This window comes from Zophobas morio, unplaced genomic scaffold, assembly GCF_036711695.1.
Source record: "Zophobas morio isolate AGI-343-1 ecotype UQ-CSIRO unplaced genomic scaffold, CSIRO_AGI_Zmor_V1 ptg000851l, whole genome shotgun sequence".
Classification (NCBI taxonomy): Eukaryota; Metazoa; Arthropoda; class Insecta; order Coleoptera; family Tenebrionidae; genus Zophobas; species Zophobas morio.
The window spans coordinates 11,495-35,712 of NW_026972953.1; the positions used below are offsets into that span (position 1 = coordinate 11,495).

Consider the following 24,218-nt stretch of genomic DNA (forward strand, 5'->3'; position numbering starts at 1 on the left):
GGCACAAGCTCCTTCACTGAGCCTAAAAAATTTATTTGAGAAGATATTGCATTTTTGCTATCATAAAAATTTATTGTATAGTTATTACTATAATTGGATGTATTAGTATATTTTATTATTAATATAATAGGAATAAAATTACACAGAAACATCTTATAAGCATTAATTATTATAGCTACTAATACAAGTATTTACTTACTGTGAGATAGGAAAGCCTTATAAACAAAAATGTCAACATTATTTTTCCTTTTATATTTTTGTTTTTCATAAACATAATTGTTTTATTTGCTTTTTTTTTTTTAAAGCGATAAAGAAATGAAGGAAAACGGTATTATATTAACTATTCCATTGAAATGTATATAATAATATATAGATTTCACTTTATACCTAATCGTTAACAATTTTATACCTTGAGAACCAATAAAATAGTAGTGAATAAACCCTCCCGCTTCATTTAATGAGGAAAGAGCGATATTGATGTATTCCTTGTGTAGTAATGGCAGGTCAAAGCATGTGGTTGGAGTGCAGCCAATAAGAAAACTGTTTTGGTCATCGCAGTGGGGGGTGGGCATAATGATGCGGTCAAACTTTTTACCTTAATAATAATTTGTTATAAATGAATGACTAAATTTTTTGTAAAATTAAGTGTAACAGAACGTGACACTGTATTAATTTTTTACAAAAATGAAACCTAAAAAAACTTTAACATTAAAAGCTTTTTATATAATTATTTTTTACGCAAGTTACGAATACTATAATATGTGCACTATCTAAATTAGAGAATTCTTCTTATATAAAAGATAATGGAAAGTGTAATATTACAATAATAATAACAATACCCGTTTCACGAACAATACTTGGCACAACGACTTTAACATCGCCTTCGTAGCAATAACAAAAATCCGAAAGGCCTTTGTTACTTTTAATATTTTTCTTACACAACTCAAAAGCTTCCGTATTAAGTTCTACACCGTAAATTCTAACATTAAAGTTACCTACTGTGAAAGTTTCTTTTGATTAATAGTCTCCGGTGCTGTTTAATATTTATGTAAAACTTTTAAGTAATAACAAAATGCTTTTAATATTAGTTTACCGGCCTTTTTATTACGTGGGTATTAATTAAAAAACTTAATAAACATTAATAAAAATTTATTGGAGCTATTAATACAAGTCTCTGGTGTTCCTTTACTGGTTGCTTCTTTAATTTTCTGAAGAACACGCGCTCCTAGTACGCATAGAAAAGGCCCAACGCCACAGAACATAACGAGTATTCGCTCAGTTAAGCTAACGAGGTTGCTCATTCGTAAACGTTCTGAGGCTGATCTTCCTATTAATATATATATGTAGTACATTACTTATGAAAAGATGATAAGTATCCTCTTAAAAAAAACTTTAAAATAAAAATAAGTTGTTGTCAATAAATTTAAAGTAGGTTTAAGATATTATTATTATTTTCCTAATAATGATATAATATTATCCCTATTTTTGGGCTATTCTTATAAAAGATAAATTATAGTGGTCAGAATATTAAATAAACTTTATCTATTATTATTATAATATATACTTTACTTGAAAAGTTATATATATATAAGTAATAAGTATAGTATAGCTAACATATTTATAATTATGATAAAAAAAGTATATATCGGAAAGTTTTATACTATTAATAATGCAACGTTCAACTGTTCTTATTTATAAGTTATTTATTAAGTTTCCTTTGCGTTGTTTTTAAATACAGACTTATTATATTTAATAAATTTGATAATAACCATTATTCAAAAAATGTATATTTTTAATTTATTTTTATATATGCGTAAATATTATTATATTTTTGTAGCAAACTATTCATATTTAGTTTTATACTAAAGTTCTTCAGTTATCTTAGATAATTTTTATTCATTACTATATTACCCTAACTTTTAATTTTTATTTAAATTACTCTATATAAATTATTTAATACTTGTTAGCTTCATTTTCTTTTTATAAAAAAGGTATATTTTTACTGCTTTTATTTTCAAAATAACGTTGGCCTATTCTTATTAAAGTTAGTAACCTTTACTTATAATGCAAGATTTCATATTTATTTTATATAGGGCAATAATTAATAATTTTTTTAATTTGTTATTATTATTTTATTAAAATAAACTGATATTATTTATAAGCTTCAAACTTTATCCTGTTAAAATTAAAATAGGACACAATTAATTTATATTAATAAGAAATAATAAGAGCTATTTATATTAGTAATCCAAATTAACAACTTATTATTATTATTTATAATATGAAAACCTGAATAATAACAGCTATTAATATTCAGACTCAGTCTAACCCGATTCTCAAAACAATTTGTTGTTAATAAATCTAAGTTAGATGATCGTCGGTGCGCTAAAACTTCGTAAGTCCCCGTTCTAAAAATACCTGATAATATAAAAGTTTTTTTTTATAAAAAATAATTATTAAATAGAAATAGAAGTAAAAAAGAGTTATTAAAAATAACTAACAACTTTTAAAAAGTATATTTTATATTTATTAAAAAAGCAGCTTTTGGACGTCTATAAATTGAGAAAATATTAATAAATATAATTTAATATATAAAAAAAAATACCAGTTCGCTTTAGTACTTTGTTGGCCACCACATTAATATTAGAAGGGCTACTCTTTAGTATATAATCTCCGATAACAAACTTAAATTTATTAAGATCGTCAGAGAGTTTAATTATAACGATATCACCGACAACATCCTTTTTAAATTTCAACTCTAAAAAAAAATTATATATATGCAATAAATATATTAAGCAGAAGGTAACTATAAACGTTTAAAAGATTTATAAAAAGTATATAACATAAAAAAGCAAGTAGAATTTTATATTAATGTTTTCAAGTAATGTGAAACCCCCAATTTTGTGTTTTCCTACTTAAGTATTTGCTACTTTTTAAGGTTCGTATTTTAACACGGTCATCAAGGGCGAACGGTATAATAAGTAAAATAAACAATAAAAATGATGAAACCTTCTTCCTTTTTATACTATATAATGTTTATAAATATAAGTCAAATTTTGTAAATATATTTTATAGAGGTCTAAGAATAAAGTCAAGAAAGAACGAAACGAATAAGGAATAGCCTTTTAGTTTACTTTCAAAAAGTGATGAGTCTATATGAACATCTTTTAAAGACACTTGGCTATTCATAGAACAATTAATTTGTCGACTTTGGATAAGGAGGGTTAAACTGCCACTACCGACTACACATAAAACATCAAATAGATGTGCTCATTTTCCGCGTTAACAGTTGCATGGGCTTTCAATTTAATAAGTGAACATCTAATTTTTCTAGTACTTATTACACCATCGCAACTACTTACATAGTGTTAATTATTAGAATTAAAAAAAATTCTTGAAAATTATAATCACTTTTAATTCTCTTCCCTTTTAAGACAGATTTCAGCTTAGTATGGTTTTATAAAACCTTAAAAAATTTTTTTTTAAAAGGTTGTGACCGACTTTTTTTTTTTAAGGTCAAGGTAATTCGTTGCACCGATAGTTGTTAAAATTTTTTTTTCAAATAGTCATGCTAAACGTATACTTTATCGTTAGCTTTCTCCTTTAGAGTGCAGCTTGAATTCTTATAAAACCCCAGACTTAACTTAATTTTTCTTAATACCTAAATATATACTTATAAAAACGTTTTACCTTTTAATCTTTTGAGTTTATTTCCTAAATTCATTTATAAGGGGTTGTAGAGTATTTAAGATAATATACAAATTGGCTGGAATGGGTATTTATATGTGTGCGGGTAGAGAGTAACAATCTGAAAATGGTATTAACATTGTAAGTATATTGTTAGTAACATTGTAAGTATATTGTTAGTTATAATTAATCCTACTAAATAATGAGCTTTCAATAATAGAAAACTGGCTTGATATTTCAATAAGTATTAACTTTCCAGTTAGGGCCTAGTTACCACATTTTTCAAAGGATAATAAAGTCGTTTTTCTTATATAATACCGCTTATTCTACCATTTAATCCAATCCTAAGTTTTTATATGAAATTTTGAAAATAATTTGCTTACTACATTAGTTAGCTTAATTAAAAAAAATATATGATATAGTATTAAAAAACCAGCTTTTTTGTACATGCACGTATAAAAGCTTTCAATAAAATAATCTCCACTTTTTTGTATCATTTGCTATTCTTTCAGCCTCAAGGTCTGATAAAAACCAACTTAATTTTTTAGAGGTTGAGAATTTGCTTTAGTCTAGAGCCCTATAAACACAATTTAGGAATTAAATATATATAGGGCTCTCAAAAGGAAATAATCAATTAGTTTTTAAGTAATAACAACAAAAAACCTTTTACTCTACATTAATTTTATAAGTTTAAAGCTAAATAGCAAACTAGTTAAAATAAAAGAACACCTAGCTCACTTTAAGTTTTTAAACTTGACAAAAAGTTTATATTTTTTAAAATTTTATTGGCTTTCTTTATAGGCTAATGTATATAAAATTATTTTAAATATTAAGTTAATTAATCCGTAAGCCGATAAATGAGCTTTTTTGAAAGTTTACCTACACAAGTCTAACAATTCAGTATACAAATTTGAAGAAAATATTTTTTCTGTCAACTGACTATTAAACTTCTATTTATAAAAGGTATTATTAATGCTTTATAGTAGCATTTAAAGTTAATTACTAGTTTTCCATATAACTATCTACTTTATAAACAGAAACTTTAGACTGAGCTATTATGGTTATAGGTTTTAAAGGTTTAACAGCTGTTCAGGAAGCGTTTGCATACTGACTGCTTTAAGCAAAGGCTAAATAACAAAAGGTATTTAAACACTTATCCCCAATCTTCACTTTATATACATAAAAGTTAGTTTTAGGCCCCTGAGTTCATTCTCCTGTAGTTAAACCTTTAATTCAAACTACCAAGTTCTTAATAATTGATTTTTCTCCTCCACAATTTGGAGCGGAGGGATTTTAACACTAAGCGCAGTTATGGAGGGACCGACCTTTAATTAGGTCTAACAAGACTCTATAAACTATGTTGATACAGATATTTCTTTCACTGTAAGGGCTAAGCTTGTTTGCAAAATAAGTGCTCTAAAGATAAGTAAAAAAAAAACCTTTATAGCCGAGGGGGAAATAAACCAAAGGGTAAACATAAGATTAAAAACCAAAAGAAATTCTTAATGGTAAACTATAAAGGTCTTAGGGTCTCTAAGGTTTAAGTGGGGGACCTTAACTATAGCATTAAAAAATAGCAGGTTTTTAAACAATTAAAAATATAGGAAGTAAAGTCCATGACAATAGCAGTAAAAAGGCTCTTCTTAATAGGAAAGCTATAAAAGACAACTGATAAACTATTAGCCTTAAACAGTATGCTAAAAAGTGGTTACTAAGGCCCAGTCTAAATTAAATCTTTATCCACTTGTAAAGGAATTAAATTTTTTAATGCTTGCACCCGCTTTAAATAAGCAATTGGCAGCGACGTCAACGCTGAGTTTTTTTAATGGAGGAAAGGGGACAAAAAGTTGCACAAATATTTTACTAACATGAAACAAATATTTATGAAATTTAAATTTTTTTAATTTGGTGATTGTTAAGTTGAAATTATTAATTTTCTCCATATATATTTACGATTTATTTTCTAATATTTTGGTAAATGGAAGAGCGTGTTCCCTCTAACGAACGGGCTAGATTTTTTTAGACATACAAACATGCGCGGTATTAAGTCTTTTACTACTACAAAGCTTAACATAAAGTACTGAAATTTTTACTTGCAATGCAGTCTTTATAGTAATAAGTTATGATTCCATCCTGTTTTACTGATGTAATAACTGAATTTTCATATTACTGCAGATCGTTTTGATGGCGGCCGACCAATTATTTGTGAAGTCTTTTTGTTTTCTCATTGCCCCTCCGGTTTTTATAAAATTATATATGGAACGCTATATATTGATCTAGATTTATTATTGATAAATAATTTGTTGAGTTTTTTTTTTAACTCTTTTTTTTCCAGATCATATGATCGGCTTAAAAAAATTTCTAACGGAACACGCAGAATTATATAACAGTATTGCACCTCAATTTCTAAAAATCTTTTGTTAACAAAGTATTATTATTTTGATATTAGTGATCATCTGATAATCTGGACTGATAATTTTACTTTTTACTTATATGTACTTTAAATTAATTACATATTTATAAATTGCAACCGACTATGATTTACATTTTCAATTTTTTCACGTCTTGCTTGCTCTGCTACCATAACGTTTATTAATGGCGACCTTTACCCTGGTTCTGCAATGTTTGTAACTATATTTTTCTGATAAATTTTATTTTATTTATACTTTTTAATCAATATCTCCAATATTATTTTTATTTATTCGTTTAAAATATACGAATTAAAATTATTTTTATTATTACTTTTAAGTTTGGCTTGCAGCTCTTGTTTTTCGTTTTTTAGGTTATTTATTTATATATTTTTAACTAAGTTATTATAAAAATTACCTTATTTGATTTTTAGTTTTAAAGTTTATATATAATTTTAGGTTTTTGATTGAAGTTGAAAAAAAGAAAATACTGTATACTGGTATTTAATAAAAAGAAAAATGTTCTTTTTTCTTATTAATCATAATATCGAGAACAGCTTATTAATAATCTTTAAGCTTAACAATTAAATTATCAATATTGATGCAAGAGTATTTGAGGTTATCTTGATATTTTAATGGCTCTAGGATACTAATTTTAGTTTATTTATTAAATCTTAATTAATTTTATTAATATTCTATATATATTTAATCTTATTATTACGGAAGAGATTTGTTCTTTTAAGGTAATTGGTTACACCAAAAAAAATTTAAAAACTCTTTTAAAAATTAAAGTTTTATAAGTGGCTTTTATTTAAGAAAATGAACTTTTTTTAATTCTACACGCATCACCTCATTAAATATTTTAATCTGACCTGTAAGAAATGTAAGCTGAGTTAGATTCATTTACTTTTTCAAATTCTTCTACTTTGAAAGAATATACTTTTATGTTTGAAATAGTAGTAGTAAATCAAGGTATTTGAGAATTATAGTTAAAAGAAAAATAATTTTCATGATGTATTATTAATGATAATTTAAATTCTATATTAGTTTTAATACTATTTATATTAGCAAAAAAGTTATTTTAATTCTGACATTTTATTTTTTTAGGCGATTTTTTCGATTTGATGACCTCTCACTTTTCCGGATAACGTCGCTTCACTATAAGCCTGAAACGCTTCCCGTTCCGCTCGATTGCGTCTATTTGGACTCCACGTTTGCCCGTCCTACCAGCAAAGACTTCTGCACCCGCCAGCGCTGTGTGGCGGCCCTGACCGATTTGATTCATCCTTACTACCACTTGTATTATTACGTGTACATCTGCTGCCCTTACTTGGGTTCTTTTTAGGTATATTTTGGCAATTTTTGCATTGGAATAATAGTAATAATGTTAGTATTATTTTAAAGGAATACTTCTTTTTTTTATTATTATTATAACTTTGTAAATCAAAATTTTATTACTTCTGCTTACAGTTGGGAATTATTTCAATTTGAAGTTATAATAATATAAAACATAGTAAATAATAATTAATGGTGGATACTAATATTAATAATGACAATAATAACCTTTAATATTTTGCTTGCGTTACTTTTAATCTATATAAGTAAGTGTAAAATTTTAATATTTATAGTAAAAGTATAGTATTAAAAAATTGAAGAAATTTAAACTTTTAATAAACAGAAAATTAATTTATTTGTTTTGATAATTATGGAGTTTTTATTTTGTTTATTTTAAGAGCGAGTTATAAAAGGCATATAATTTTTTTTTTTATTTTCATTAGGAAAAAACTTATTTTATTTATTTTGTTATAAAACTTTGAGGTTATGAGGAACTGCTAAAATAAGTGGCGGTTTACTATAGGGTTAAGTTTATTCTTAATTGTTACTTCTTGCAGAATAAGTTCAATAATAATAGTAACACTTTTTTGTCTTTTAGATCCACGTGGATTAATGCCAGATGGAGATGTACTCAGCACTTACTGAGCTGGCCGAGTATTTTCCGCTAGACCCATTGCTCACTTTTACGCGTGTTTGCAACGCAGGGTATTGTCCCTCCAAAGTCTCAAAATGTTTCTCTTGAAAGGTCAATGTGATATATATAATAATAATACATTATAATAATAAAAATATTAGTGATAATAATAATAAATAATATTAAAAGGAATAATTTTAATAAGTTTTCTTTAGAATTTATTTTGCATTATTCAAGAAAATTTTCTATTTTTTTGTATTTTCTAATGTTTTGATATTTGGCGCTTTATAGCAAACGCCTATATTTTGCGCCTTATAATAATTTTTTGAACCAATCTAAATATAATTAATAAATTTGTTGTCCTACTAGTTCCGGTCACGTGCTAATTTTACACACTATTTGGTGATACTCATTATTTGTTGCAAATTTAGATGAAAAAGTATATTTAAATTTTTTGTCTGCTTTGCCTTCAGGCTACCGTATTGTATGGGCTCATCGGCAGAGCGGCAATCAGTGGCCTACTTTTGCAGGTGTTTACATTCAGCAGCATCGAGCACGTGAGAAGAAACTTTTCGCGTAGCTTTACAAAAATTCGGATAACGTCAAGGTTCTTATTTATATTAAAAATATGTTTTTATTTATTTATTACAATTATTTGTTAGTATATTTTTTAGTAGAATTTTCTCTTTGGATTTTGGAAATATTATTTTTTATAACCGTTTATTATTTTTTATCAAGTTTTTGTTAATATTTTATTTCTTACTATTATCTTTCTTTATATTATTATCATTTCGAAATTTATTACTATTTTATTTTAGTTTTTTTTGTTATGCATTATAAAATTAATATGTAATTAGTATTAGTATAATCATTCTAATTACAAACATTTTAATAATAGATGTACATAACAATGGTATTAAAAAATAAAAGATTATGGTATATTAATAATTAATTAACTTACTAAATAACTCAAGCATTTAAAATGAGTTTTAAAAATATATAAATTTTTTAAATTATTATTTTTTTATTAGTTTTGTATTTCTATAATATTATTATTACTATTAAAAAACTTAATTATGAAAAATATTGTTTATATTTTGCATATCGCACGAAATATTAAATTTTATTGCTATATTTAATTTATTATTAAGTTTATTTATTTTTCATATTTATTTTTTGATATTTTATTTATATCTGATACTTTTTACATATTTAAGCATTATTTATAAAAGTTTATTTTTATTTCTAAGAGATATATAATATATGAATATTGTAGGGAATATTATATTCGCTGCATCATAATAAATTTTAATACTTTTGTTTAATTTTTTTATTGAAGTTTTTATTTATTCTTTATTTATATAAAATATTTTATAACAAAAATTTTAGAGAATGTTTTCGTTGCATGATAATACACTTTTTATATTTTATCACTTAATTGTAAGAGTTTATTATTAATAGTTTATAGATTTATTTTATGAAAGATTTGGAGGATTCACATTATTTCTTAAAGTTGGTTATTTTTTTTCTGTGAAATATTTTATTACAAGAATATTAGGGAAGATTATTCGATACATAATTATGAACTTTATAGATTTTGTTTTAATTTCTTTTATAAGAGTTTATTTATCTTATTTTAAATAAAATTTAGTTTATGAAAGTTTTAAAGGATATTACAAGTGATGTATCATAAACTTATTTAGGTTTTATTTCCAATATAATTTTTTTATTAACGTTTATCATTGTTAATTTATTTAAAAAAATATTTTATAACAAAGAAATAGAGAATTTTTCATAATAAATAGTAAAATTTATCATCTTTTTTCATTGTTATAATAAGATATATTACTAACGAAAATTATAGAGATATTACATTCATGCATTCATCACAAGAAGGGTTGCGCCACTTTTTAAGTTATTTTCGTGTTCAGTCTGTGAAGTTCTGTTCTGTCCTGTTTGGGTATAAAAGCGCTGCTCAGGCTTTTCCGTTCGTTGCTCCTTTATTTTCTTATAAAAAAGTTAATTTTTCATTATAACGAAAATTCTTATTAAGGAAATTTTTTAATATATAATATAATATATTTTTAAGCTTCGATCTATTTTTTATCATAAATTTAATAATAGTTAACTTGCTTATCCTAAAGAAAATATTTTATTTGATAATTATAAGAAGCATAATAAACTGTAATACTTTTATTTATAATAAAGCAATAATTCCAGGGAATAGTCAAGAGTAGACATTTTTGTTATATATATAAAGTACGCTTAAAATATGTATAGCAGTTTTATTAATAATATATAGTGAATAGCATTTAGTAGAGGTTTTCAGCAAACAAACGTAAAAGTTTTGTTTTTTTTAAGAGATATACTTATAGTTATTAGCTAAAATAATAGCATTTTATTAGCTTTAAATAGAGTAAAAGTAAAATAGTTTATGGTATCAATGAATAATTTTTATATATAGCTTTTAGTAGTAAATACAACTTTTTCATTTATAATGGAGAATAATATTTATTAATTTTAATAAAAGTTTTTAATATAAAAAAAAGTAGATAAGAAAAGTATATATTTTAAAAACTATAATATATATACTTATTATTAAAGGACATTATATTTTCTTATCTTTTTTATTATAGAAAATAAAAGTCTTTAGTAAAAATAATTATATTTATTAATACACTAAAATAATAATAAATATTAAAGAATAATAGCAAAAAACGCAATAGAATTCTTTTTTAAAATTTTATAATTAGGAATTACTGTTATTGAGTAAAAGACTTTAAATATATATAAGCTTTTTATTATTATTTTTTTTAATAATAACAATAATCAAAGAAGTATACAAGACTTTTTCTATAAAAGAGATGGTAGAAGTAAGTTTCATAACTTAATTTTTAGGGGAATCGGTATAAAGTTTCATACTACTGTATTAACATTCTAAGAGTTTAAAATCTCACGAAACTTTTACTAATTTCCTAGATTTTTATTTATACTAAAAAAGAATTTTTTCTCCAAACTTTTATTAAAAATTTTCTTTACATCGCGTTATTATTGCTTTTTTTTTTTAGGAGTCCGTTCAGCTCGTCGCAAGTTTTAATGCTTTTAATTTTGTTGACCGTAAGGCCATTATTGAACAGAAAGTTTTAACTTTTGTTCAACTTGTTACACGTTATTTATACTTATTTATATTTCTTTACTTTATTTTTTTTTGTTATAATTATTATGCACCAAATAAAAGTATTGAAGAAAAGAGGATTTAAATTTAATATTTTTATATAGTTAATTTTTTTTTTTTTAGTTTTTTTTATTATATGAGTTTTTGCGTTATAATTTTTGTTTTTATGTTTTTATAATCTTTAAGTGAATTATTATGAATCTTGAGATTTTTTTAATTTCGAGTAAACTAATTATTTAGAAAGTAGAAGAACTAATGAACAATTTTTTTTAAGGGAATTACTTTAAGTAGTTTCTGATCGCTATTTACTTTAAATTTTAGAGCTTTTCTTTATAGCTTGAAGTAATGGATTTAATAAAATTTAACAAATTGGATTTTTTGTTAAGATTTATATTCGTTCCTACTATAATCATCTTTAGTAAATGTTTAGAACACTTTAAAACGTAGAAAAATATAAGTATTTATTTTTCAACTATAAAACTTTTTTATAATTTAAAATTTGATTAATTTGTATAAAATTAACGACGGTTTTTTATACTTCCTTTTTTTATTTGTAAATTCTTAATTTTTGTTGTTGTAGGAATTTCTATTTGTAACTTAGTTAGACGGAGATTTTAAGAAGTTTTATCTTTTTTTTTTTGGAGTCTCTTTACGATCTTTAGGCGCAAAGTGCAGGGGAATTGCCAGTAAATAACCGAGATTTCGACTAATTTTTGGTTCTCCTGCAGCGTCTCATCTAATTTTTAGTCAAAAATACTGATTAATTTATTATTCCGTTAATAATTATTTTAATAATTATATAAAAGTTATTACAAAGTAGAGGCCTTTTTAAGTTTCAGAGAATTTATTAATAAGTTTACAATTTTTACTTAATTTTATAAGTTAAGTAAAAAGTTATTACTTGAAGCAATCATTTCAACTCGGGCCTTTCATATTTTTAAAATTTTTTTTACTCAAATGATTTATTTCAAAATCTAATTTGCTTTTTCTAGCAAATTTTATGTTTATAGATATTATTAAAATTATTGTTACGAAGAAAAATATTGAAGAGAGACCAAAATTTAATTTCAATTTTCATGCAACTTGATGATTATCCAGTGAAGGAAAAGTTTATAAAAATAAAGCCTGAATATTAAGTTATACACAAAAATATAGTCTGCATTACATATATTTAAAAAAAAATAATTTTAACTTTCTTTTTTATTTGGGATTTCATAGTACTTTATAAATTTTGAAAAGTGAGTAACATTGTCGTGTCTTTATTTTTTGTAGTGAATTTTTTACTTAAATTCTATAAGTAATTTTTAGATTCTTTATTATAGGAATTTTTAATTTATGATAGCTTATGAGTAGCTTTTAAAAAATAACTAAGTTAGATAAATAATAGTTATGTAATTAAAAATTTTAATAAACACAAACCACTTGCGAATTTCAAAATTGGTCATTATTTTTGTTTTATTTAAGGAAAAGCAATTTATATTCGTTTACGAATAATTTTATTAACATCGATTGAGTCACATATAGTACTTCATTAAAAAAATATTACATTTTCCGCAAATCACTGGCAGATTTAAAAAATGAAATATTGTGGCCAGGTCTTCCCGCGTTCTGTTTTGACTTTCTACACTTGTGCAGGAGAAAATATGCAGATTAGTGGTAACTTTTGCAGTTGACACTTTTTTTTATATTCTAGTCTCACTGATGAAAAAGCACTCGAGAACTGGGAGGAGCACGGCCACCCAGACGACACGGTAAGGTTTGAGCCTTTCTTTTTAATCTTTTTTTTTAATCTGCAAAACTATAATTCCGTAAGCTGCTGAGTCTTTTTACCCTGTTCCACGGTGGCTTGTAGAACAGGAAAGCCTTTTAGCGTAGAAGAGTGAACACCATCATTAGCCTGCATACCTTTTCTCCTGCGCGCAGTTCATAAAACTTTCCAGCAGGAAAGTTTTTAGATTTCACCGTTCCTTATATAAAGTCGGCTGGGCTACTTCTTTCACTAGAAGGTCATGCCGTTAACATAAATTACTCTGCGGGAGGCCAGAAACTTGTAGCTTCATACCAGACTTCAGAATTATTGTCACTGAACTATATGATTGTTTTTCAATCTAAAGCTCACATACTGAAAGTTACAGGAAATTTTAATTGAGGGGTTCATTGATAACTAATAACTAGACCTGTCGTTTTTCATGAATACTCAAAATGGCAAATGGATGAATACGACTTAGTGGATGACACGGACATATTGAAACGGCAACCCATACAGCATAAGGCTAAAGAAGGAGTGAAAAGGATCAACAAGACTTCCAAGAGGTGTAGACTTACGGCTTGGCGGAGAGGATCTCCAGGCTTCGGGAGTGATCGCAATAATATTCGGCGGTCATTCCACTGCGACCAACTCTCCCTAGACTGGGTTAGTGAGGTTTTAGACTAACGTTTTGAAGTGGCAAACGTTTCAAAAACTGGGCTCCATCGTCACTATGCCTGTCTTTTCAAGGCAGTCAAAACATGTATCTAAGCCAAGTAAGATCAAAGCACTCTACACCGCGTTCGTGCATGCATTAGTCCCTCCAAAAACTTATTCATATTATCGCTGCCATCTTTTAAGCTACCGTAGAGTCTATATGACGGGTACCAGGGGCTATAACTTTGACCCTGTCCACACAGCGATCACATTCAGCTTCCAGCATTTGTGGCGAAAAACGCGATTATCTTACGTGATGTGGACAACATGGTTCGACCACAAATCTTTTTGGGATCCAACTTTTATGTGTGTTATCAACTGAACAACTACCGCTAAGAGTAAAATATTCACCCTAGGACGGTCATTAATTTGTAACACAAGCACATTGGACATAAGCTCCCCCGCTTGTTCCCTAGGTTAGCGGTAAGCATACAAAGACCAATTGGGTGCAAACTCTTTGTTTTCGTAGCATCGCACCCAATCGGTTACGACTAGCTCGTCTGTTCTCTTATCATGGTTTTCATCCAAGAGTGTCATCATGCGGACAATGTGCCACTATCAAATTGAGACAGAGAATTCGCCATATGCGCTATAAACTGTATTAATGCCGAGGAGAAACGCTCCATTCAGCGAATGGAAGATGTATCGCCCGTAGTATACCAGGCGGATACCTTCTACTTAAGGTCGACATCATTAACAATCAAGTCATTGACGTAACTACTAATAAGCGGAGTGGCACTGCTTTTAAAGGACCCAGAATATATTTTTGGCAGTTTGCTCAAGTACTCTCAAACCTTTGTAGCTCTCACTATGCAGGAGAGCACGAGTGTACTCTAATTGAAAATAACTGGGATTACTTTTTTGGAAAAAGAGGGAAATACCCATTGAATGGAAAAAAAAATTGACTCGCGAGTCATGCACTATTTGCATTATTCGAGATTTTTAAAAAAATATTTTACTAAAACCATTAAAAATGTATTAGCTACTTTTTTATATTTATGTTTATTGTTTCATTATCTTATAACTATTATAAAAGTAAACTAACACTTTGTAAATAATTTTTTACTCTGAAATATTTTATTTCTTTTACTTTATTTTCTATTTTAATCTATTATAAATTTTTTTTTCGTTTATTTGTTTTAAAAACTATTAAATGCTTATATATAGAAGTTAAAGCCGCGCCTCAACTATAGGAATTAATTAATTGTTTTGGTTTTCTTTCTTTTACCGGGGCTCCTCCATGATTATCATAGCCTGGTCAAGAGTTATATCGTTTGTCCATAATTAAAAGCTTGTGCGCAAAAAAGTATAGATAAAATTGATTTATATACTAGATTTATATTGAAAGTTAAGATTTACCAAAAAGTTTATATGTATAACTTCTATTTAAAAAAGTTTCTACAGAAGTGCCCATTGTCTAAACTCTACCGTTAGCGGAATAACGATAGTTATTAATAATATAAATCTCTTGTTCTACTTTAATATTTTTTAATTAAATTTAATTTGATAAACCTATTTATTTAGGTAATAATGGTTTGAATAATATAAGTCTGGTGAGTTATACTATATATAAAACATCCAACAAAAAGATTGCAGCTTTTACTTTTTTTAAAAAATACATCCGAGCCTATTGTAGCTATTATTAAAAGAGAAAAAAAAATAAAGCCTCTAACTATTTAGAACTAGCTTTACATATTTAGTTAACTATTCCAGTAGAGAAAAACTATTAGCTTTTTCGCCTTATATATTTTTAATAAACTGTAAAATTGAAGTTTAGGACTAATGAAGTGTGGAATAGTAGAGACAAGGCTAACGTAAAAGAATGAATTAAAAATTGTAACTTTTTATATAGGCATTATCTTATAAATTTCCGGCAAAAAAATTATTAGTTCGAGAGCTACTTCCTTTCCTCTTTGTTAGTAAAGAAAAGCCTTTAATTAAAATTTACTAAATATTAAAGCTAATAGCATGAATATCACTACAGAAGTTTATCCAAGCTTTTAAAATTTGTTGAGATTAATTTTTTTCTAGCTTAAATGCAAAATGACTTCTTTTATAAATAAATATATAATGTGAATAAATTCTAAAGCTTAACTGCTAGATGACTTCAAATATAAATATATATCAAAAGTCGTTAAATTTGTACCTTCACTGTAGCTCATTAATTTTCTGAAGAGTGCCAAAAGTAAATTGGCTCTCGAATTTTATAAAAAATATATTACTTATACAAATGCTAAGCAGTTAACTTTCTAATAAGTACTAAATGATTAAAATTAATAAGATTCGTTGCGCATATTAAATTTAGTACATAACAAACTATTAATTCGCTATTCCATACAGACAATTTGATGGCCCTTGATTTTTAAATAAATTACTTTAATTAAAAATTTGAACCGTTTATATATATAAGGAAAAGTTTAAAAAATAATATAAAAAATTATTAAAATATACAAATAAAAAAAAAGTTTGTGAACGTAAACTAAGGAATGCAAAAAAGTGGAAATATGATAAAAATAATAATTATGAATATTGTAATAATGATAAAAATAAAAAACTTACGATTTTTTAATATTATAATCAACGCTGAAAAAAAATATTATTTAAATTAAATTTAAGAATATTATTAAGCATCGCATAGAAAATCGCAAATAAAACTAATTAAAATTTATTTTGGATTTCTTTTTCTAACCTCGAATTTGAAAAGAAATTTTTTTTCTTGTTTAAAAATTTAAAATTCTTTAAATTCTTCAAAATTGGTTGAACTTAATTTAAAAAGAAAGTTGCATTCTTTTAGATAAATTACGGTTTTTACGTTCCTCACGCGCTTTCTATAAAAAAAGTACAATTAAAATAATAAAAAACTAACAAAAGAATTTAAATGTATACCGGAAAAAAAAAATTAAAATTCAAAGCAAAGATTGTCAAAAAAGTTAACCAAAAAAAAATAAAAAATTTATAATTTATTTATAGAGAAAAAGAATTTCTATTAAAATAGTGAGAAAAAAAGCAAAAAAAATAAATAATAAATAATAAAAATAAATTATATATAAAATTAACTTTTAAAAAATAACAAAAATTAAAAAATTAAAAAAAAGGGGAAGATAATACATACAATTCTAAAGTTAATAATTAACAATAATGAAAGAAAATTAAAAAAACATCATACAGACAAGAAAAAGAGAAAACAAAGGAGACAATTTATATAATAAAAAAAGTAAATTTTAAATTATATTTTAAAAACGAGAAGTATATAGAATAAAAATAAATATAGTAAAAACCTTAAAAATTATAATAATGATATACTGAGTTGTAAAAAAAAATAATTAAACAAAGTAAGTTAGTGTACACGAAAGTTAAAACTGTATAATATTTTATTATAAATAAAAAAAAATTTAATATAAATAATAATAGTAAGTAAATAAAAGAAAATTAATAAAAATGTTCATATATAAATAGAAAAATACAATACATTAATATATAAAATAAAATTCATCACCAAATTTAAATGAAAATAAATTGATACACTAAAAAAAATAAAAAAAATTTAAAGTAGTAAAATTAATCATTACTAAAAAAAAGTAAATTAGTAGATATATCAATATAAAAAAAAATTCTATCAGAAAAAATAATAATTGATAAATAGTAGAAATATATAATATTAATAAAAAGATACTTTGTTATAAAAATAAAGTAATAATCCTATAAGTAGAAAAAATAATAATAAGTAATATGTATTTAATAAGTAGAAATAGATAGTAATAAATCAATATTTAAATAAAAAGTAAAAAAATTCAACAGGAGAAAAAAATTATTACTAAAGAATATAAAATCGTAAAAATATAAATCATAAAATTATAAAAATATGAAAAATAATTCTACAATTAAAAAATAATTAATGAAAAAGAAAAATAGTAAGAATATAAATACTTTATTATGAATAAAGTAATAATTATTAGTAGGAAAATAATTATAAGTAAAAGTAAAAGTAATTTAAGGAATATATATAAAAACAATAATTTAATACCGATCGATGCTCGTCTATAAGTTTGTCCATTTCTTCCATCTTCTGCTGAATGGCAACCCATCTAAATTCAAAAAAAATTAAATTATTAAAAATCTGATTTATAAATTCTCAATAAATTTGTTTTTATTATAAAATAAAAATTTTTGTAATAAATACTAAAAGAGTTCGAAATTTAAAAATATTATAAATTATCATAAAGAAACTAGTTAGTAATAATAATAAAGCTAAAATAAAAAAAAGTATATTCCCAAAAATTAATTATAAACAAAACGATAATATAAATAAAAAATCCGAACGTAAATTTTACTTAATAAATTTACTGCTACTAATAATTATTAAAATTAAAAAAATACATTAAAGATTAATAATTTGAATAACAGCATTTTGAAGTATATAAATTATCTGCCTAAATTATTTTATTTTTTAGTGTTAATAGTTTAATTAATTTAATAATAAAACACAAGCAAATTTAAAAATTTAGTAAGTAATAAAATTTCATTGTATAATCAAAGTTATTATATAAATTAATTAAAAAACTAAAATTAAAATTGTATATTAGTAAAATATTTTAGCTCATTTCAACAAAATGGGAAGATAATAATGATAATAATTAAAGAAAACCTTTCCGCACTTTTTCTTAGTTGAAGTCTGGCACGTTTTGCTTTGGAAACAAATCTCGCTCGGCGAAGTTTAGGAATAGGAAATTCAACATCGTGCTTTAAGCAAATCTATTTATAAAAAAATATTTATGGACTCAGTAGTCAATATAAAGGTATTAGTGATAACAAAAAAACTAATTTATAGAAAAATTAAGTAAATTTATCAAAAAGGATTAAAAAAAGTTATTAACTTTTTTTTAAAGAGCTGATAACCAAAATAATTATTAAAAAATTGGAGAGGAAAAAATTATTAGTTAAAGTTCGTTATAAATATCAAAGTATAGATTGAGTAAAAATTTCAAATAAAATCAAGCACATTGTAACAAAAAAGTGGATTTCTTTTATAAAATCTAAATTGTTAATTAATAAAAAATTATTTAATATTAGGAAAAAATTAAAATCTACAAAATTAAAATATAATTTTGTATATTCAACAAAAAAGATTAAATCTTTAAAAAAAAATTAGCAAAAGGTAAAGTAGAAAGAAATTTATTTTAAGCAAAAAAGTATATATAAATTAATTCAAATAGTTAAAATATATGAAAGTTAAATAAATTGCAAAACGTAAGTATTAAACAGTAATTTATAAAAAAAATTTTTCAAATATTCTCGAATTGTATAGAATAATCAAAAAATGTTAAAAAAACCTTAATAAATACTTTACAATTTCTACAATTTGAATAATTCTTTAAAAAATTAAAAAATCAATTAAACGATTGTAAAAAAAACATCTTTTAAAAATTATTTATATATTTTAATAATTAGATATTTAAAGAAATAAAAATAACAAGTTAACATAAATCTTAATTAAAATATAGGATACCGAACAGTCTAGAAAGGCTATCTCATTAATATGTTCTACTAAAGTAAAACGAAAAAGAGGGCAAAGTTATGCTCCTTTCTTTACGGTGGTTATTTAACACGAAGTAGTTTAGTAACCACCTGACTCGAGTAGGAAGTATGGCCCATATTGCCCACTACGAAGCCTGAGAGGGGGAGCAAAACTTTGCCCTCTTTTTCGTTTTACTTTAGTAGAACATTTTATTGAGTTATCCTCCTTAGACTGCTAGTTCATTCTTTTGTTCTATAAAAGTAGGACTTAGTAAAGCCCCAGACATCACGAAGGGTGAAGAATTTAAACGATTTAAGGGGTTTTTGTAAAAAACTTGCTTTATGCATACTAAGTTCGATTCCTAATTTTACCGATGCTGCCTTTACTACAAAGGTGAAAAGGTGTACGGGTAGATTTTTGGAATCGAAGTTTTGGGTTCATTTCCCGTGGTAGTACTATTCCGAGCAGTGTCTAAGTGTACTTAGGTTGGCCAACCTCCTGAGACATTTCGTTATAACTAGAAGCGTTAATACTACAAATGAAAGTTAGCCTACTACCTGACTGATAATAGCTTGTAGCAAAAATAAATTTATCATATATTTAATGTGGTTCTATATTAATTTTCTACTTTATAAGTCGAAAGCCTATAAAAGCTGAAAAAAAGCTTACAATCAAAAAAAAATTGAAATTTAATCTTTAACTTTTGAGTAACAATAAAAAAAACTCAATTCATAAAAGATTTCTATAAAAAAATTAATAAAAATTTAACGTTATAATACTATAAAGTTTAACAAGTAAATAATTAGATAAAAATAATAAAAAGCTGGTGTAGAGCAAAAGAATAATTAAGTAGAAGAAAGTTTTTTAAAATTTTTTAATAGTAAAATAAAATTTTTTAACACAAAATTAACTAATTTTCTGAGTTTTCGTTAAGATATAAATTAAAACTTTATCATATACCACTTTGATGCTTTCAAGGCAAGAGAATTAAAGTAAAGAAGATAAAAAAATCTGTAAGCAACGTACAAACATTTTTTATTAAAAGATAATAGGAACACAAAATCGGAACAATGAAATTTAATAAAACTTTAACTTTAAAATTATAATATATAAACTAAAATTAAAAAGAAGAGTTCTGTTAGTACTTCCATTACTGTTATTAATTATCAGCATAAAAGTTTTTTAGATATAAAACGTTATAATATTAAACTTAAAGATTATTTTAACAATTAAAAAAAAATTACAAAGAACTTTTTGTAAGAAATTAAAGTAAAAAAACTATATAACCTTTCTAAAATTAGCAAGCTGGCGCGATCTATAACGGGGCTAAAAGTAACAATATAATAATAAATAAAAGTAAATAAATTTTCCAAAAAGTGCTAATTACTAAACAATAATTGTAAATATAAAATTTACGTTATAGTATTTTCCTTCCACTAATTTTCCTATTGTAAAAGGTTCTAAGTAGTCTCGCGTTTCTTGCAACAATTTAGTTACATTAGGGCCTTGTGTTTTCCAATAACAATAGTATAAAGTAAATATACGTTGTTGTAAGTTATTACCATACTTTACCACTTTATCGTATATTGAAGGTTGATAATTAGCAGGTTCTTCAAAAGCTGGAGAAGGTTGTGTCCGTCTTAAGTATTCCTCTTTGTATTGCTCAATAACGTTTATAGCAATTAACCGTTGTGTTGTATTTAAAATATTAACTGCAGGTCTTCTGTGAATATGAAATAAATTTAAAAGTTGAATCATTTCTGTAATTGTTTACTATTCTTCGTAGCTCCACTAAAAAAATAGCTGAACCTAACTTTTCAGTGGAGTTGCTTGCATGTGACCTCTTTTCCTTTAAAAGAGTTTCTCTCTAAAAGTGTATTACGGTGTTCATCTTGTTTATAAGCGCAATCTATTTTGCAAATTAATAATGCTTTTGAGTTGCAAATACGTAAACTTCTTGAATATTTGCAGACGAAAAATAGTATATTCTACAGTTCTGTTTCTCTCTTTCTATATTATTAAATAATAATACATTAAGCGAACCAACGTTTTATGTGAATTGTCTGGTAGGAATTTTAATTACAAGCATTTTCCTTACAAAGAGAAAGATAAACTTTTCGGTTACGAAATTGTTAAGGTTTTTGTTTCATTATGATTATCTTTTAGAAATTTATTATGTGAAGTCTATTTAAAAATTGCTCATTGTTTTGTTTTATCCTTTACGGCTTTATGTGAATTTTATAGATTACGGATATTGAAGACATTCGTACTCTTGCGATAGAACTTGAACATATTAACACTAAAGCTAAACATTTACACTTGTCAAGAGCTGATTCTGATAATGTTTTTAGGTTTAATTTTGAAGCATTGGATTATATATAAGTCCTATACCTGTTAACGTTTTTTACTTTCCTCCACGAGGGAATTTTATAATAACGTTATAATAACTTGTTTTCTTATCTATTTCACCAGTGTCACATTTACTACACCCCCGCCGGATTCCTCCGGTATTTCTCATGTCCTTGAGCACGTCACATTGTGCGGATCCAAAAAGTTTCCATGCAGAGACCCCTTTTTTCACATGATCGAGAGATCCATGGCAACTTACATGAATGCTTGGACTTGTAAGAGCTGCAATTTTTTTTTATTTTTATTTTTATTTCTATGCTTGAGTTTTATAAATTCATTAAATTTAGCGAATAGGTACACCATGTACCCTTTTTCCACGCAAAATGCTAAAGATTATCAGAATTTGATGGCTGTTTATTTGGATGCTGTTTTTTTCCCGCGTTTAGATGTAAATATTATTTCTAATATAATAATAATAATAATAATAATAGTAATAGTAATATGTTATAATAGAAATACGACTTTTTTCAAGAGGGATGGAGGCTCGAACACGAAGATCCAGAAGATCTCACGACTCCTCTAAAATTTAAAGGGGTTGTTTTCAATGAAATGAAAGGAGATATGGTTATGTAGTTTCTGTTTTTTTATTGGCCCAAGAGTTTTTTTAGATGATAATTCATTTTTTAAACTTTTAATTTTTATTTGATTATAATATTATTAATTCAGTCAAGCACAGAAAAAATTTATTATGCGAAATACTTGCAAGCACTGTTTGGGAATTGTGCCGATGGTTACTATTCTGGCGGAGAGCCTCTGGAAATAGTTAAAAAGTTAACCTGGAAAAGTTAATATTTTGAAATTTATATTATCAACATGTACAGTAAACCAACTTTTATTTATTTTTTTTATTAAGTAAATTTCTTCTCCGATTGTTTATTTTTAATAATAAAAGGGCTTCTGGAATACCATAAATCTTTCTATCATCCCACCAATAGCCGCTTCTTCACTTACGGAGATTTACCTCTTGAGTCTCACCTGCAATATATTGATGATAATATTCTTTCCAACTTTTCTTATGTACTTCTTTAATGTTTTTTTAAATAAGAATATATATAAAATTAATAACTTTTATTACTATTGTTATTATAATTATTATTATAAATATATAAAGTTTAATAACTTTTTATTACTGCTATTATAATTTTTTATTATAATAGTAAAATTTCTCATATATATTATTTAAGCATCCCATTGTTGTTGAACGTAATGAAAAGTGTTGGACAGCATCGCGTGAGATTCGAATGGATTGCCCGTTCGATCCAAACCTACCGGAAGACAGGCAAATTGTAGGGCCTATTTCCACGTGTACTTAGCAATTTTTTAATCTCCTATAATAATAATGAAGCTTTTACCAGCGTGCCTCCCTGAACTGGCCACTGCCGAAAGTTTCTTCTGTTTATGGCCACTTTTCCCGCAGAGTGGTCTCGGATTTGCTGCTTCTTGGCTCGTCTTCCCCGCTTTATCAGGTTTTGTTACTTTTGATAATCTATACTTTATTATTATTATTATTATTATAAAATAGGCACTTATCAAAACTCACATAGGGACTTCTTTCTCGCCTCTAATTGGCTATAATCCGGGTCCAACGGTGCCAGTTTTCTCAATAGGTTTATTTATTTGGCATAAAATAATAATATTAAAGGCACTATTAATTAAACTTCAATCAAGGCCTCCAAGGACTCAAGGAAGAAGCCCTGGAGGAAATGCAAATTCGAATAAAGGAAACTCTTACGAAGGTTTTCTTTTTGTTACTTTTTTATTTTCTCATTTATTATACTTATTACTTTATATTTTTATTAGTATTTTTCACAATTACTGATGAATAATAAATATAAATATAAGAATTTTTAATTTGCTATGAATGTTGAGTACATAATATAATATGCTACTATTATTACAATATAAATGAAGATTATAAATTTAATGAATGTAATGGGAGCAGCCTCATATATATAGCATACTGGTTAAATTAACGCTATTTAGCCCCTCGTACCCAAGACCCGTTAGCTAGGCGGATCTTAAGTACAAGTCTAACACCACATGCAGCCAAGTTGTGTTCAAGCTTAAGGTTAATTAGCCTATCACTTTAGCTCAAGAAATGAATAAAAATTTAGTAAAATTGCTATAATTTTTATTACTAGTAAGCAATAAATTGTTTTATGACTTGGTTTGATGGTTACTAGAAGTTTTAGAAATTGTAACGAAGTAAATTTTATAGACACAAATTGTTTAGTAAGTACCTTCATTATTGACTAGTGTCTCACCGACCAAAACCTTCAAGCCAATTACGGCGGCTTACTGCACTCGTATGAGCTTGAACGCCGCCAAGAGGTGGCTAGTTTTGGCTTAAAACTCGCAGCAAATTTAATGGTGAGGGATATTTAGTTCCCTCATTAAATTTTAAAAAAAATTTTTTTTGTTGGGGGGCTCTTTATAATAGGAATTTTGGTGTAAAGGCTATAACATGAGCGAATTGCTGGATACACGTGGTCATCTCCGGCGCGTGAGGGAGGAATTGGCCAATAACTAGTGAATATTTTATGTTTTGTCCAATGTGAGTGTAGTTAGCAGTGGATATACATTTTTACAGT

The 24,218-nt window shown here is 25.4% G+C and overlaps 2 protein-coding genes and 2 long non-coding RNA genes across 4 annotated transcripts; 2 read left to right on the plus strand and 2 right to left on the minus strand.

The window, feature by feature from the left end:
* Positions 1-419: 419 nt before the first annotated feature.
* LOC135122066 (uncharacterized) lies at positions 420-2,379 on the minus strand. The gene is made up of 4 exons (XR_010279230.1): positions 2,290-2,379; positions 1,169-1,327; positions 840-998; positions 420-595 (listed from the first exon to the last, which is right to left on the minus strand). It is a non-coding gene; the product is annotated as an uncharacterized LOC135122066 (long non-coding RNA).
* Positions 2,380-6,678: 4,299 nt separating this feature from the next.
* On the plus strand, positions 6,679-11,213 carry LOC135122070 (uncharacterized). Its single transcript, XR_010279232.1, has 6 exons — positions 6,679-6,713; positions 7,203-7,440; positions 8,029-8,175; positions 8,538-8,671; positions 9,929-10,051; positions 11,133-11,213. It is a non-coding gene; the product is annotated as an uncharacterized LOC135122070 (long non-coding RNA).
* Positions 11,214-16,471: 5,258 nt separating this feature from the next.
* Positions 16,472-20,976, minus strand: LOC135122071 (uncharacterized). The gene is made up of 6 exons (XM_064046313.1): positions 20,781-20,976; positions 20,635-20,723; positions 20,506-20,544; positions 18,349-18,455; positions 17,728-17,788; positions 16,472-16,531 (listed from the first exon to the last, which is right to left on the minus strand). Exons 1-6 carry the CDS (start codon positions 20,974-20,976, stop codon positions 16,472-16,474), a joined length of 552 nt encoding a protein of 183 aa, XP_063902383.1.
* Positions 20,977-21,814: 838 nt separating this feature from the next.
* On the plus strand, positions 21,815-24,157 carry LOC135122072 (presequence protease, mitochondrial-like). Its single transcript, XM_064046314.1, has 11 exons — positions 21,815-21,842; positions 21,915-22,015; positions 22,081-22,191; positions 22,294-22,411; positions 22,520-22,644; positions 22,812-22,913; positions 22,983-23,093; positions 23,150-23,234; positions 23,296-23,363; positions 23,884-23,997; positions 24,068-24,157. The coding sequence occupies exons 1-11, from the start codon at positions 21,815-21,817 to the stop codon at positions 24,155-24,157; spliced, it is 1,053 nt and encodes a 350-aa protein (XP_063902384.1).
* The last annotated feature ends 61 nt before the right edge of the window (positions 24,158-24,218 follow it).